The 17,443-nt window shown below is 41.1% G+C and overlaps 2 protein-coding genes across 2 annotated transcripts in view; both read right to left on the reverse strand.

Moving 5' to 3' along the window:
• LOC134540936 (uncharacterized) overlaps positions 1-957 on the reverse strand; it is a 31,897-nt gene extending 30,940 nt beyond the window's left edge. The window contains exon 1 of the mRNA XM_063384018.1: positions 952-957. Coding sequence (XP_063240088.1) covers positions 952-957 — 6 coding nt within the window. The remainder of the gene's footprint in view (positions 1-951) is intronic.
• On the reverse strand, positions 476-12,636 carry LOC134540976 (T-cell immunomodulatory protein). The gene is made up of 3 exons (XM_063384073.1): positions 12,479-12,636; positions 8,883-9,028; positions 476-4,936 (listed from the first exon to the last, which is right to left on the reverse strand). The coding sequence occupies exons 2-3, from the start codon at positions 9,009-9,011 to the stop codon at positions 3,188-3,190; spliced, it is 1,878 nt and encodes a 625-aa protein (XP_063240143.1). The 5' UTR covers positions 9,012-9,028; positions 12,479-12,636; the 3' UTR covers positions 476-3,187.
• Between the last annotated feature and the right edge of the window lie 4,807 nt (positions 12,637-17,443).

Raw genomic sequence — 17,443 nt, forward strand, 5'->3', positions numbered from 1 at the left:
AATAGTAGTTAAAGGTTCTAATTATGTATTTTGTGTGCTTTTTCAAGGCCAATGTCAGCAATTTTAACCCATTTTGAATGAAATAAGAGCCAATGTCATTAATTTTTTTTTTGTTAATGTGTCTAGAGAAGTTGGACTTTGTGTACTATACTCATCATGGACTCCAGTTTGTATTGGGGAAGTATCATAACATTGGTGTGCATAGTTTCTTTGCCATTAATATTTTAAGAATAAACCATATATTCAGAGCTTAATATCTCGGAACTGTTATTTTTGACATTGGCCCTTTTAGAACCAAGCAAAGAGATATATATATAAAAAAGCCTTTGAGTTGACTATGGTTTTGGGGTCTATTAGCCATGAAAAGAATATATATATATATATATATATATATATATATATATATATATATATATATATATATATATATATATATATATATATATATATATATAAATTTTCCGAAAGACACCATCGTAATGGCTACAATAAGTAGTATTTATTTGAAATCTACCTAAAAAAATTAAAACAGCATGTCATGGCCTATCTTTTGATGAAGGCGTGGCTGATCGTTCATTGGCTGTTTATTTTTCTCGGGTAATGACTGGCGAATGGCATCCAGGGCGGCTGGAGCTCCCGGAAGCTGGGCTCCAGAGCGGCTCCTGAGAAGGGCGACCCTACTGGGACACTCACGGCATAACTAAACCTTTTTTTTCTCTCTTGCCGTCGACTGGTGGGTTTTCTTGGTATAATTTGTATTCCTGTTTCCCCCACAAATGCACGTCTTCACCGTTTCAACTCACTGCGGTACCGTTCAACCGTCTCTAAAGACTTCATGCCGACGAGACGTTATGAATATAAATCTATTCCATAAATTGGACCCAGCCCGCCTGAAACTGCTCATGGCTTCACCGCCCAACCCAACACTAAGGCTTTTTTTCGAGTGCGCACCGCCATGCAGGACTGAAAGACTAAAAACGTGCAGGAACAGAAGTGCAGGCCACTGTACGCACATGGCGTCAGTACTGACAACTGTCACTGCATCAGGGGGACTTCTCGGGAGAGGCTGCCACACAAAGAAGGGCACAACTGCGTCACACCGGGCAGTGCGAGCGCGCCAGCAGAAACGAGGAACTCCGTGGTTACACGAAACCAAACAGAGCCACTCACGCTGAGTAGCACACTCACGCCATCAGTTGTCGGGGGTCACAAACACTATAGTGTGTTTTAAACCAAGCCTCTGAGTGATGAAGGAATCTATTTTCCAAACCGAAAAGTTTATTTTAGAAGTGGAGGAGGGAATCACAATCTGGGACATGCCTGCAAAGGAATACTCTGAGAGTTCAAATTAAATGTTGGTTAGAAATTGTTACGTTATTGCTCAACAAAGGATCCGAAAAATCCAATATGTGCCTTCTGTTTTTACGGCATTTCTTTTGATGTATCAGCAACTCAAAAAAATCCACTCGCTTCCTCCAAATCAATTTTTATACCAGGGATTGTGTGGCGGAGTGGTGCATTCGCAGTTCCTCGAGACAAGTCTTACGCATTTTCCTAAATATTTACAAACTTATGGTCTCACATACTGTTATTTAATAGTTTCAAACAACTTTTGATGGAGGGAAATTTTAACAAATGAACTAAAGTAATTAAGTTCACAAATCAACCCTACAAAATAAAATATAAAAATGTTGGTTTGGGAGGGGCTATCGTCCCCCGCACTTCTCTATCACATTATCACACTGCACATCTAGATTTTTGTACAAATACAAATGCCAAACCAATAGAAACATCTAAAAAAAAATTCAACAACAAACACGTTCATTATTTCTGGCCTTGTGAAATCAGAATTTTTCCATATCCGGATTGGCCGGTCGCCATATTAGTCTGGATAAGACAGGTTTTACTGAACTTGCTAATCCCTAGACACCATTAATTAAAATAGCTACATATGATATACCTGTAATCATTATGTTCAGTATGTATTTATAGACAAAAACACCACTAACAATCTACTTTCACAAAATTTATTGGTTAACTTAACAAATGACTAGATGTCTGCATAAAACTATAGATACAACTTCTCACAAATAAATACAAACATTCTAATTTAATATCAATTGCAGAATTAGCATTATTATATAGTAGTTACATTTAGAAAGTTAAGGAAGACAGACTTGCAATTAAAAATATCTAGTCCAACAAGAACTAGGACCATTATACAAACCAAGAATCCTATAGTGGAGAACTAAACCATGAACATGTATCAAAGCAGACAAAGCATTTCAAATAGGTAATGTTTAGTGATAAAACTTGACAGAGACAATTAAGTCTTCAGGAAAAAGATAAATTGCATGCCGTGCTACTTAGATGAAACTGCTTCCTTGCCTGTTGTAACACAATCCTGTAGCCCCTACTGAACAAAGTATCTGGCTGTTTACTAAATTTACACAAGAAAGTTCAATTACATAAACTAATGGTCTGTATCAGGAAACAAAATTTTACTTCTAAATGCTTATTTCTTATTTAAAAAAAGAAAAAACAATTATGGCATTTAATACTCAAAAAATATTTTTTGTGAAGTCAACAAATATAATGTAAAAAAAAGGCTGAGACAATGAGTCAAAAAATATGCATACACATGCACACACACACGCACACATACACGTACGTCAAAACTGGTGACATTTTCAAAACAGATTTATCAAATTGCGAGTTCCGCTCATGTGGACATGTTATGGAAACAATGTCAGCCAAATTAAATTTCTTATTTCGATGTTCATGTTTTCTTCGTTTTTCATTTCTCCTTACAAAATTTAAATATTCCAGAAGTTTTCAAGTTTTCAGAGTTCAACCCATACATTCCAAAAGAAATTGTGTTAACACATACAGTTACTTAAACAATCTTCTAGTGCATTCAGTGTTTTGGTGCTCAAGGCAAACAAATCACTCGCTTCCTTTGCAATATGGTGAAAAATTCCTCCTACAAAATAACCTCAAATCTTTTGCACGGGTGTAACATAATTTAGTAGATGATTATGTTAGAAATATATACAAATGATACCATTTTGGATTAAATAATTTGAAATAACAGCAACATACTCGCACAGCAGTTATCTGCATAGTGCTTGCGAGCTTGAACCTCACAGAACACGGCGCATGATGCACGCGGGAGCTCGTTCGGAGCTCACATGGCGTCGAAGTGGAAGCGGTGGGCCTCCTGCAGCTTCTCCCGCCGGTCCTGGCGCCGCTCCTTGTAGTGGAGCGCGGCGACGATGGCCGAGACGAGCGCGCAGGTGGCCAGCAGCGCGGCCGCGCTCAGCAGCACCAGCTTGCTGGGCGTCACGAACAGCCGGGCGCGCCAGGCGCTCCGGTCGTCCAGCGGCCACAGCTCGACCACCACCTGCGAGTTGGGGATGATCTGCGTCCACTCGCGCTCCAGCCCGCCCGCGCCCACGCCCAGAGCGTCCACGAAGTTGGGCGTGCGGCCCAGCCCGAAGATGGTGTAGGGCAGCCCGAGCGCGAAGTGCGCCGACTGCGGCAGCTGCGCCGACACGGCGGCCTGGGGCTCCCCCTCCTGCGTGGTGGTGCGGTACGAGACGCGCGCACCCGGGAAGTTGCCCCCGTGGCGGGGCCCCACCAGCACCATCACCTTCACGAAGTTGGCGTCGTAGTCCAGCGTGTTGCGGAACGCTTGAGTGCGCTCGCCCGCCAGGATCACGTCCAGCACGCCGTCCTGGTAGAGGTCGTAGAAGGCCCCTGCCACGGAGCCCTCGTCCAGGGGCGACAGCGCGCCCCAGGCGACCGCGAAGGTGCGGTCCAGGCCCCCGCAGGCCCCCCGCCGGGGGCACGCCACGTTCTCCAGCAGGCAGGCGCGCGGCCTGCCCCCCGGCGCCTGGCGTATCGTGGCCAGCAGGTCGGGGTAGCCGTCCATGTTGAAGTCCCCAGCGCGCAGGGTGATGGTGTCCGTGTAGCGCCGGCCGTCCGGCGCCACGAAGCCCCAGGCCTTGCCGGCCCGGTCCTGCAGTAGCGGGCGGAGGTCGCGCCAGCCCGCCTGCTCTCGCACCAGTATGCTGCTGTTGCTGCAGTCCTGGCTGTAGCACACCGGCACCACGTGGCTCAAGCTGCCCCTCAGCTCCACGTCCACGAACACAGACTGCCCGACATGGGCTGCCTTGGGGTACCCCACTTTGCTGCCCAGCGAGAAGCCCCCCTCCCTGCCGCCCAGCCACAGCTCGAAGCCAGCCGTCGTGGTGAGCATCAGGTCGGGCATCGCGTCCCCGTCCAGATCCAGGAAGGCGTTTGAGTGCGGCACCTTCATCCGAGCGTGCTCCCCACTTTCCGATCTGGACATTTCCACCGTGGAGTAGTTGCCACGCGTTTCGTTGAAGATCCAGAACGTCCTCTTCTCGTTGGCGTCGACGCCGAACAGGTCCATGATCATGTCGTGGTTGTAGTCGACGGCGGTCGGCTGGCCGTGCATGGTGAGGAGGGGCATCTCGGAGCAGTTGACGCGGCCGTCGCCGCCCCACAGCACGTACACCTGCGTCTCGCCCGACGAGCGGCTCGAGGTCACCAGCACGTCCATGTGGGCATCTGCGTCGAAGTGCCCCGGCACCACGCTGCTGATCTCCGCGGGGAAGCTGCAGCGGAGCGCCGGGCTCGGCCGGAGGAGGGGCTCCTGGTCTGAAGCCAGCATCACCTCCAGAGTCCTGCCCGAATCACGCACCACGAACAGGTCGATGTAGTTGTCCGAGTTGAAGTCCGCAAACGCGGCCGGCGCGCCGTCCGTCCGGGAGCCGAACACTGCGTCGGTGATGTTGGAGGCGGACGCCGGCGAAGCGAGGGCTAGCAACACCGCGAGGGCCGTCGCCAGTCTCTTCACGGCCGTCCTGTCGGGGGCCCCTCCACGCTGCCGCGGCCTTGCACGGCCGTTCTGCAACGAGACAGGGGCATCCCCATGAGGAACCATCCGCGGAGCGATGCCGCATCTTCTCACTGATGTGGTTTCTACTTTCAATTACACTGTAAAACTATTCTTTTTGATATCTTTTATAGAAAAGTCAGAGAGATAAAGTACTGTGAAAGTTCTTCGGTAAGTTAATTTTTTTCTGCTCACGTGGCAAATTTTGGCTCAATTTGAAAACAGGTTTACTAAGACGTGTCTAAACAATATTTTTTTCTAAATATTCTTCCTTCGTCTATCATTTGAAATTAAAGGGCATACCACTGACCTAGTAAAAAAAACCTCTTAACTCCTAGAAGACAAACTTCACGAACAGACAGAAAATTATTTAAGTGCTACTTTACTTCTGGTTGTAACCATCTTCATACCTCGTAACTAATTACTAGTTTAATTTTACTCGACAATAAAAATAATACTTAGGGACACATACACTCATTACTACTTACTGCAAAAAGAATACTTAACATACCATTTAACTTAAGTGTCTAGAATAATATTGTAGGCAAAACTTATTAATATGAGATATGAGGTTTTCAAAAATAGGAATTATGTTCCATAGAGAAATTCCTCGAATATGAGGCTTGCAGAGAACATGAAGAACCTACCTCACAGGATTTTGACGCCAAAAAGTTAAATTTGATCAAATATGGGGTTACAAGGTTTGTAAGTTTTGCCTCCTCTGAATACACAAGACATCTTGGTATTAGTGGTTTCTGAGGTTGGAAACGCAAAACTCCAAAACGTGCAAGCACAAAACATGACATTGTCAATAGATGTCACTCTATGAAGCAGTTGTACTGTTCTGTTTGTTTTAATTTAATTGGTATGCCATAAGCCCACTGTTTCACTGTGGATCACAGGTGTCCACTTGTTTGGCCCGAGTACCCGTTTTCCTGTTAGTATATTACATTACATGGGCCCACAGAAATTACAGACTTAGTCATTTGCGAAACCTTAAAACCTATAATGACAGTTTAAACCATTGATTTGTTTCATATATTTGTTTAGACCACAAACATAATTTAATCAATGAAAATGAAATCTGAATAAAAAGCACAATTATTAGTTTTCAAACATAAATATCAGTAATCAAAACTAAATCTAGTTCATAAAAATTAAGTATTTCAACAAGGAAACCTGGGAATATATATTTTCTGTAACTTAGCATGAATCATTATGAAATTTAGGAAGGACATAAGTAAAGGAAATCATGAAAAATTTAAATACAAAATGGCAAACAATAGACACATTATCTAAAAATGTTGTAGGCAAAAATAATAAATTCTAAAAATTATGTTTAAAACAATAATTGAAGTATGCCATATTTTTATAAAAATACAAGTTAACCTAACCTTCTACTAAAACCAACCACCAACTTTACTCAACTAAACTCAAAACTAACTAAAGTTCCTAAAATTAATTTTAAAAATGAAAATCTAAATTATAATTATTATTTTTTAATTTAATTTTCTATTAACTATACGTAAATTATTTAACTTCAAGCTATCCCACTTCTGACACCAAATATGTTTCGAACTCTTGTGGAGAGAACTGGGTTCATAAGGGATAGCCCAATTAATTTTTATTATCATTTTATTAATTACTAACATTTACATTACTAATAAATAATTGTACTTAAAAATGTCTTTCCACCAATCACTTTCACTTAAAAATTTTTATTCGCAAGTCACCAAATTTCTGTCAGGTTCCGCAGTTCGCACTCCTCACTGGAGCTAGGCTCGACAGTGGTTCACCCCTCACCTCTCGCCTGTCCACACACACAGTCTCGCGCCACTCAGTCTCACTCTCACGGTCCCGCCGCTCCGCGTCGCGCCACTCTCGAGGGGGTCTCTCACCCTCTTCACCAATGTCGCACTTCTCTCAACTCGCGGCACTCTCCGAACTCTCGGAACTCCCTCGGAGGCCGGCGTCGTCGCTTATATCCCCACGGCGTCCTTCTCGAAGGGACGAGAGTGGCTGTGACGTGTCGCGTCATCCCGGGCCGACCAGACGCCCGGAAAGTCCTGAGAGACTGCGTTTATTTGTGCCACTCTGCGCGGCGGCCTCGGGAAACCCGCAGAATTATTTTTAATGTTGCTAACCTAACCTAACCAACAATTAATGTGAATTGACAGTATTTTAATTTGTAGCTAAGCTTACCTAACCATGGTTCAAGCATTTAACCTTCAAATTATTTAGAATAATTTAAATATAGCTAAGCTAACCTAACCAAATGTTTAAACTGCAAACAAAATGTTAACTACTTGAAATACTGCAATGCAGTTTACTTAAATCATAAACTAAAACGAGAGGCGCTCATAAATAAAATTTTCACAATAATTTTGTTTTTCAGAAGAATACCTAGGTATTCTAGAATATTGCCCTATGTTTAATTGCCATCCCAGGGCAGTTTCGTTATTACAGATGATTTCCATTTAAAACATGAGAACAATTGAATGTCCTTTGTTTAAATATTTAAAATATCACTTTTTCTATTTTAAAAACACATATAATACATTTATATATTTTCTATTAATTCTACTAATAAAATCATTTACACAAGAAAATGAGTGTGATATATCAAAAAACTATCTCTTGCAGGCACTACAACACTCCAGAAACATTTGGAGGCCAAACAAACACATTGTGTTGTACAAGGAGCTATTGAAAGATAGAGAAAAAAATTCATAAACTCGAAGAAACTTCTGCACAAAAAAAACATAATTGCTAAAGTCTACTTTATGGACTATGTTCGGAAGTACGCAGAAGATGTCACCAACCGATCCAAAAGCACAAAGTATTACAAAACAAATTGCCAAAATGTTGGCAAAAAGAACTTTTGCCTTATGAGTTTGTAGAAGGGCGTGGGTTTCAAGAGTTCATGGGACTCAAAAATGTTGCGCCTACATACACAGTACCATGTACAACTACTGTCTCTGAACATTACATTCCAGCTCTTTATGAGAAAAAAAAACAAACCCTCAAGGAAATGCTTGTACAAGATTTACCAACAATATCATCCATAGCATTTACATCTGTTAGCTGGACTTGACGTTCAACAGACATACCTGCCATTATGTCCGACCTGACTTCACTTCTGTGTCATTTCCAATGAGCAACACTGTTTTAAATGAATCCCACACAAGTGTTCATGTGGCTGCTACCCTAAAAAATGTTCTCATTGACCGGGGAATCGACCCAGCGGTGTACCTATACCATTATTCTGTATCACTGACAATGCCCATAATTTCAGACAGGTTTCTGGGTCATTATTTAGAGATCGTTCAAGATCACGTTTTGCTCAGACCCTTCAAATTGCAATTGAAAACAGCAAGAATGATTGCCCAGGTACAACCAGGAGTATAGTACTCGTGCTAGGAAAAGAGACCACACACACTCCAGGAGCAGTTGAAGGTAATTCAGCATGTTACACGTTGGTGCTCAGAGTACCAAATGCTCAAGAGACTGCTGGAAATGAAACCTGCTCTTGTTGCCGACCACGTGAACTCTGGTGATACAGACATGCTGGCCGTAGTGGAATGGAAACGAGCTGTGAAATTTGTTCAAGTTTTACAACCACTTGCAGAGGCCACAGAAGAAATGAGTGGAAACACTTACCCAACATTGTCTACGATCATTCCAGTACTTCACTGTCTTCTTTGTAACATCAAAATGCACTTCACTGCCAAAAAATATGGAGTGACACTTGCAAGAGCGTTGCATAAAAACCTTTAAGTCTACATGCAAGAGCCCCTACAGTGTTCTGCAATGTTGGTAGACCCCAGATTTAAAGCTGTACAAGAGCACTCTTTCTATTTGGGACAGAATGTGTAATACTTATACATCTACCGACACAAACTGCCGGATCGCATCGCTGCAGCACCTAGCTACAATTACAGAAGTTGGTCGCACTTACCAAAACGAGCAGTCCGGCTTCTGTGACGACGGATATGCGGCCATCTTCGGACCAGCTGGTCGCGAACGAGGCAGCCGCCGTGGGCGATACAGCCACGTGGCACACTTCCTTCAGTTCCTTCAGTTCCATCGGCCAATCAGCCGTCGCTGCACACACACACACACACACTTCAGGTCGCAAGGTGCTCCGTTCAAAACATTTCCCCAATCAAATTCTCTCGCATGAAAACATATTTCTAGCTTAAATGATCTGGGTGCAGTATTTTACCTGACAAAGCCCATATTGTCAATTGAAATTTCTGTTTAAGATCACAAATTTCATAAAATAACTATTTTTTTACCAACCACTTTCAAATACCTGACTGTTCCAAACTCTTGCTGACCTTGAAAATCCTGATTGATTGACCCTAAAGGTCATTCCAGTTAAAGTATAGCCATTATTACGGACAAATAACCGCATAATGTTCGAATATATTTATAATATGACATGGTGGTGTTTGTGAATTGTGACTACCACCTTCAAGTAACATCAACATTACTTTTAACACTAAACGTACATTATTATGTCCTTTCGTATTGTTATTTGACTTCAATGAAAATAATCCATTAAAAAATTATCAAAATAAAAACAATACGAAATGGTTTCAATTGTGAACACTCATTAACATGTATATGTGAGTGTGTATCACACACACACACACACACATACATACATATTTTGACCTTGTTCAGTTGTGAACATCCATGAAACCTAAAAACCTAAAAATTGAACATCTCTGTAATCACACAAATCGGCATCTCTTCAGGGTCGCTGAGAAAGAGGGAAAAAGGGGGGGGGGGGGAAGCAATGGCTAAAATGCCCAGGGACCCGTTATCCTAAAAGGCGTAGCTGAGAAGTGGAAAATAATTGCTTATTTTTCCCCCCGCTATTAAAACTACTTGTACCGGTTCACATTTTGGTATTTTGTGTTCCTAAAACACCTGTCGATGCACCAGTTCACACCCAAGTGCTTGTGGAACAGCAGAAATGGAAATGCCAGCTCCAATCACAACAGGTTTGCTAGGTGCCATACGCCCCTCCACTTGGGGCCAATGCCAATCAGACTTCCCTCTCGCCTGTGAAGTGAGGGGCCCTGTCAGGAGGGGTCCTAGCAGGACCCTGCGACATCGTCTCTTTCTCCCCTTCCTTTTCCTCCCCTCATTCCATGCTATCCTGTCTCATGTATCACGCCCTTTCCAAGGTTCAGGAGGCCGTACACAAGAGCAGTTTAGATGCAGAACGTGTGGGGAAACCATTATGAGTGCACAAAGTGAAGGGGGGGGGGGGGAAATTGTTTAACAACCTACTTTTATGTTTATAAATGAATTAGAAACAATTTTTGTTCAATGCATTTTTACCTACGATGCACTGTTATCAAGATGCGACGTGAAATTAAAATATTTTTGGAAGGTGTGGGAATCGAACTTTTTACTTATTTCATCATCGGTTTTTACGAGAAAGACTTTCTGCTATCGTGAATTCTCACAATTGTAGCTGTGAGGCTCCACTATGAAACATTACAAGCATACTACATCAGGGGCTCAGAAGCACAAGGAACGAGGGATGAAATTAGAGGTTATTAAACGAGGAAGCACAACCTTGTTTGATGTTAGTGTTCGATTGAATTCACAGTCACAGCTGAAACCTCCAGAATGTGCTGAAAAAGAGGAGTTGGTTGTTCCTGCCAGAATTGTTTCCAAAGAAGCAAGGGTAAATATTTACTTGGGCGGTATTTCCGAAAAAAAATGTTAAAAATCCGAAAATACCTTTATTTTATGCTCTTCAACTTCCTCTTTTCATTAAAATCGGCGGATATTAGAAATTCCAAATACTTTAGGAGATAACAAATTTTTAAATTTCTTCATATGTAGTTGAGCGGTATTTGCGAAAAAAAATGTTAAAAATCCGAAAATACCTTTATTATATGCTCTTCAAATTCCTCTTTTCATTAAAAGCGGCGGAGATTAGAAATTCCAAATACTTTAGGAGATATCGAATTTTTAAATTTCAGCACAAAACCAGCGCATTCCTGTGGCGTGCGTGCACCATTGTTTCTTGTTTACGTACGACTGTACGAGTATCTATTTTTTTATTGGATAATGATGTCACGTGATTGTTCGTGATAGGCCAGAATTCAAATGAACTAATACGTGGTTATTTAGTTCAATTATTGTTTAAAACGGTGTTTAATTACCGCCTCCAACTTAGGTGAGTTTTTAACGTTTCTAATTTTAAAGTCTTATTTGTTATTTTGATATTGTTGCGCAAGTAATAAGTAACAAAAAAATTTACGTGAGTTGTTACTGTACATCCTTTGTTACGGGTTTGTTAGGTAAGGTCAGTTACATTATAAATAATTTAAAACTAAAGAATAATTAAAATTAATTCACATTATTTTTAATATCACCTTAGTTTGAAAGTATTTATAATGTAACTGACCTGACCTAATCGACCATTTTAGTTTACTGTTCACCCTCTGTCCGGGTTTGTTTGGTCAGGTCAGTTACATTATAAATATTTTAAAACTTAACAGCCATTAAAATTAATTCACAAAATAATTTTTAATGTCGGCTTAGTTTGAAAGTATTAATAATGTAACTGACCTGACCTAATCAACCATTTTATTAATTACGCATTCACGATTCACGTATTCACGAACACACTGCAAAATAACAAAAATGGCGCCGCTCGAATGGTTCCACAGGTCTTGTATTGCAAAATTAAAAAATTCGATATCTCCTAAAGTATTTGGAATTTCTTATCTCCGTCGCTTTTAATGAAAAGAGGAAGTTGAAGAGCATATGATAAAGGTATTTTCGGATTTTTAACATTTATTTTCGGAAATACCGCTCAACTACATATGATGAAATTTAAAAATTCGATATCTCCTAAAGTATTTGGAATTTCTTACCTCCGCCACTTTTAATGAAAAGAGGAAGTTGAAGAGCATAAAATAAAGGTATTTTCGGATTTTTAACATTTTTTTTCGGAAATACCGCCCAAGTAAATATTTACCGAAGCGATTTTTTTTGGCGCTAATCCGTACAATACATATTTACCCTGTAAAGCCATTTTATGGTAGCTTGGAATAGATATTAGCATTACATGAACTGTATTTATATATTTTAATTAAATATCCTCGGATTCTGATTTGTGTACAGATTACAAATTACGAGCTGAAAAGTTGCAATTGTGATATTCAATTGTAGCCATGTGTCTGGTATTTCAAATAGGTACATAGTCACTTCCACCACGGATAAAAATGTAACGTTAAACAAATTATTAATCGACAATTATAACCAACCTAAATGCACTTTAAAATGCAGACAATACCTACGATTACAAAAATTCAACTTGTAACACGGCTACTTTCTCACTTGTTTTATTTGGTTGGAAAAAAGAGACTAATTCAATCATAAACTGAATATTACTTATCCGTGTGCTGTTACAGGTTAAGTTTATAATTCATAAGTATTTTCATCGAAAACCCACCTTTATAAAATGTGGTCCAAGGGACGTTGGACTAATATTACATAATTATTGTGAAAGATACTTACCACGACGAGACACGGCTTTTTTTACTGCTTCTCTACGAACAAATTTGAATGTTCACTCACAGGCTAACAGCACACTTCATAAATAACAATAATAGTTGACATTATAATTAAAAACAAAGATACGTACTTCCACAGATAATTTTTTTTTTTTTTGGAAGAAAGTGGTGGCCTTCGGCACGTTACCAACGGCTATAGAGCATACAATGCGTTTGTCAGTGGTGTCTAGTCGGGATGAGAGGATCATCTACATCTTCTGCGTAAAGGCCTATCTACAAGGGAGGCGGGGCCACGGAACACGGGACCTAGGAGAGGAAATGTCTGCCACCTAAGAATCACACGTGAACACAAACAGTTAAAGGGAGATGCTGTTATAGACAAAAACTCACACAAAGCCAACTTTGCATGTTAGAGCACGTTGGGGGTAAGAAATGGGAAAAGGCGATTCCAATCTCTGGAGCTCGCGAAACAGATGGTTCCTGTTCTCTAAGCAGGAACATTCAAGCAAAAAATGGCGAACACTCGCCACTGGGTACCACAAAAAGACAGGCAGGAGAAGGAACCAAACCAAGTCGATAGAGGTGCTCAGGAGTCCTAAGGTAACCCGTCCTGAGACGGAAAAACATAACCGTACGGCACCGCGACCGGGAACCCCGAGTAACCTTATGCACGTTAAAGTGGGATGAATATAAGTCAGAATAAGGGGTGATATGTCCTGCGGCATAGGCCTTCCAGTGTATTATATTTAAGTGATAGAATTGCTGCTTTACCACTGAATTCGAAATCTGATATTACCGCGGTTGAACTGGTGGACCATGTTTGACAGCGAGTTTAGATATTATATCAACAATCTCGTTCCCACAGATGCCCACGTGAACAGGAACCCAAATAATTTGATCGGCAATTCAGGGTGACTAAAATGTACACAGAATTATTCAATATGCAATAGAATCATGTGCTTCGCAGACTGAGTAGACTGTAAAGCAGCGAGGACACTAGCAGAGTCGGAGATAATGAGGGGAGAAGCACGTATCTAACTCCTACATTCATACTGTAATGCCGACAGCAGTGGCGGATCCAGGATTTTGGTTTGGGAGGGGCTTGACCCAGCTGAGGCTAGGCTTTATCGAGGCAAACATTAAAACAATAGTGGACTCAGATGCTTTTGGAGGGGGCTTGAGCCCCTTAGCCCCCCCCCCCCCCCCTCTCTGGATCCGTTTCTGGCCGACAGGCAGGGGCAGTGCAAGGTAAATTGGCGCCCTAGGCGAAAAACCTTAATGCCCCCCCCCCCTCCTCCCGCCGGACACCACAAAAAAATTGTCTTTGCCTCAAAATACATCACGTAAGCCTAATATTTTGTCAACAATCAAATGTAAGCAGGCTTGTGTTTTTTTTCTTTTTTACTTATTACAAATCATAAACAGGTCACCATGGACTTTAAATAATTACTTAGATCAATATAAACATTCCAAATTGTTACAAAAATCCATTTTCATCTAGTTTCAATAATCGTTTAACATATACCAGCTGTTATGTGTCGTGCTGCGCCGCCCCCAGTTACTTGGCGCCCTAGGCGGTTGCCTAGTTCGCCTATATGGACGCGCCGGCCCTGCCGACAGGATAGCATAAACTTCAGCATAGAAGACAGAAGAGAATGTGGGGAGCTGAGAAAGACCCGAGTGAGCATGTGTCATGTCATACCAAGCAGCTCCTACACCGTCCTGCTCTTTGGAGCTGTCCGTATATATGTGCATGTAAGCAGGATATCTTGGTAACAGTTCCAGAGAAACTTTGGTGGAGTACGACAGGAGGGTCTTTCTTATGACTACACATTAAAACATCCAGGAAATAATGGTGAGCAGCATAGGGAAACCAATATCGGTTGTCTGTCACTATCCTCAATCGAATCGACAGCCTCCAAAATCTGGTGGGGGGTAATGTAGGACATTCGCATGAGTCTCTGCAGTGCAAGTTCTTTCACGCTGTGAAGGTGTTTCCAGTGCTGTATATTAGTCATCCTGATATACTGCCGGAGCAGACCCAACTCAGTTTGCATGTATCGATCCCACAGATAAAGTGTGAGGAGTGTGATTAGGGACATCGAAAAAGTATCGATACTTTTTGGTATCCACTATTTTTTTCGATAACGATACTTTTGTACTCGATACTTTTAAATTTATACTTTTACTCATATGAATACATTTTTGCAGATATAGGTAGATATCAATCATTAATTTCGCAACAAAATAGCGAATTCAAAATTCAACCTGTCAGTTGTCACACCCACATGCCAAACAGTTTGTATTGTTATTTTACTATATATATATATATATATATATATATATATATATATATATATATATATATATATACACACACACACATACACACACACATGGAACCCATGGTGTATCAATTTAATCGATTATCGATATCAATATCGATGAAATACAAATATCGATATGATGTTGGTGCCCATATGGTACCACGAATAACCAAATTACTGGATGAAAATAAGCACTTGTCATGTTTTGCACACACAATAAAACCTTATTGATGAATCGAAAATGACTGTCAGTGATTTCAAATTATTGATCAACAAGGTACCTATGATAAATTGTGAAATATTTCAAGTCAAGTGTCATTCACAGTGATTTACTGAGGAAAAATCAAACGGGGATCCCTCTTAACTTGATCTTATGTGTAAAGAACTGTTGAAATTCTGTTTATTACATGTTCGAGAGGTACCTGCATTAAACTGATTCCTATTGTACATATATCAAATTTTTATGCTAAACACAAAAGCACCACATACACCCTTGGCTTTAGAAGTACCTACAGAATATTAAACTATTTCTTAAAAATTTGAAGCCTATAGAATACTTCACCAAGGATCTGTCCGATCAGAAGTTTATGAGTATCAGCAAACTCATATAAATAATCAACTGCCTTAAAGTACAATTCAGTGGTTTAGTGACCACATCACTGACAGCAGTGTAGCAGAGAGAGTGAATAACGAGGTAATATAACAAATAAAACATAGATTTGGATACATTAACGAAAATCATTTTCCATGTCCTGCTTGCTAGACCCAAGTTTCAAAAACATTCACTTTCAAGATGTCATAGCTTGCACTAAGAAAATATTTAGGTATAGATAATTGCTAAACCCTAGATTCAAAAACATTCTTCTTCAAGGTGACAAAGCTTGTGCTAAGACAGATTTGTAGATAATTGAAATAACTTTGATTTTAATTAATTTAATGCTAGTTTTAATTAATTTTTAAATTATATAGGTAAGTATCGGTACCTTCAGTTATCGATACATTTCTTTCGATTATTTCATGAGTACAATACTTTTATTCCGATACTATCGATATCGGCCGTGCTCTGTCCCAAGCGTCCCAAGCATAAAGTCCTTCGAGAATATGTATCATAGAGAGCTTATTCGTCTTTGATTTTTAAATCGGAATATCCAACAGCAGATCAAAAGCTACCAACTTGACAGTTACATTAAGAATCAATATTGAAGCCGCAGCTATCGTGCATGACATTTTAAGTATGTTGCATAAACAAAATATTGTTGGTTTAATTTATATAGTTAACAGGGGAGGCTATAGGACCAGGAAGCACATTTCCAAAGAACACATGGAATGAGAGAGTTCGACATGTCAGCCAATCACAGACGAGCCTGATGTCACGCAAGCCACACTCATGCCAGATGCCATGCATGCACACATGCACACATTCCTTTCTCTTTTAAAAAAATGCTGCACAGAATTTGCAGCATGAAGCAGTTTAACATTATGAGGCTTTTGTTTAGCTTAGCAGCTTGTGTCTACACTCGAGTCAAATTTAAGAAATGCATTGTTGTAGCAATGAAAAGTGTTTAGTAAATTTCACATGAAATTAGTAAACATTACTTCAGTTATTAAATTATCTTATAACTGATTATGAGGTTGAGAAATATTTTGCACGCTGTACTAGAAGTTCAAGATGGTAAGTCTCGATACAAAAATAGAATTGAATCACAAGGTGTAATGGGAAATTATATTTGACATAAATCCCTACAATGATGCATAATGATCAAAATCATTTGTTGCCAACCTTCAGTGCTCCTCTGTCACACATCCCGTTATGCACATTGACAACTGCCCTGTAGCATGTGAGTGCCACAAACAAACCTGGGGCAGTCTGGTGCAAAGTAGTGCAGCGAGGAGAACGACCCCGATGTCAATGTGACGGTAGCCGCTCGGGTGGTTATCAATAGCTCATGTATTCATCCGCTGTGCCAAGTGGAAAATAATTCTCTAAATGTAATTCCCTAACTTTGTTTTGTTTAATTGTTGATTATTGATTAAAATCTCACCACTTGTCTTACCTAAATAATTAAATATTATTCACTGTGCGATCAGGCCACAAAATTCAGCCATAATTGTTCCCATGCTCTGCGTACTTCGTGCAGAAAACGCGGCCTTCTGTGGCGGCAACTGCAGGAGGCGCGCCAGTCGTCACTTGCCCGCCTCAGAGACCAGATGTGTCCGTGCGCGCGCCATGGGGTCCTCACTGCTTTGTTCATCTGATTTAGATGCAATATTGTAAGTACATACTAACCCTCTTTCAACGGCCCTGTGGCTGGCCTACCTCGGTGCAGCTTTAACATCACCCTGGCAGGGCTGGGCGATGTCCGCCTCTTTTCATCCCTCGACCTGAAATCGTCCTACTGGCAGGTGCCCATCCGCCCAGAGGACAGAACAAAGACCGATTTCACCGCTCTCGAGGCCGCAGATTCCAGTTCTGTGCCATGCCATTTGGGCTGATGGACGACCCGCGACCTTCCAGGCCATGATATCCGCATCCTAGACGGGTTCGTGGGTAAGTTTGACACCTGGTCGTGTACGTAGGAGGACCTAGAGTGGCTGGTCAGACATGGGTTGACGTGCACGCCTTACAAATGTCTAATTGGGGG

Source organism: Bacillus rossius, chromosome 17 (genome assembly GCF_032445375.1).
Source record: "Bacillus rossius redtenbacheri isolate Brsri chromosome 17, Brsri_v3, whole genome shotgun sequence".
NCBI classification, from domain to species: domain Eukaryota; kingdom Metazoa; phylum Arthropoda; class Insecta; order Phasmatodea; family Bacillidae; genus Bacillus; species Bacillus rossius.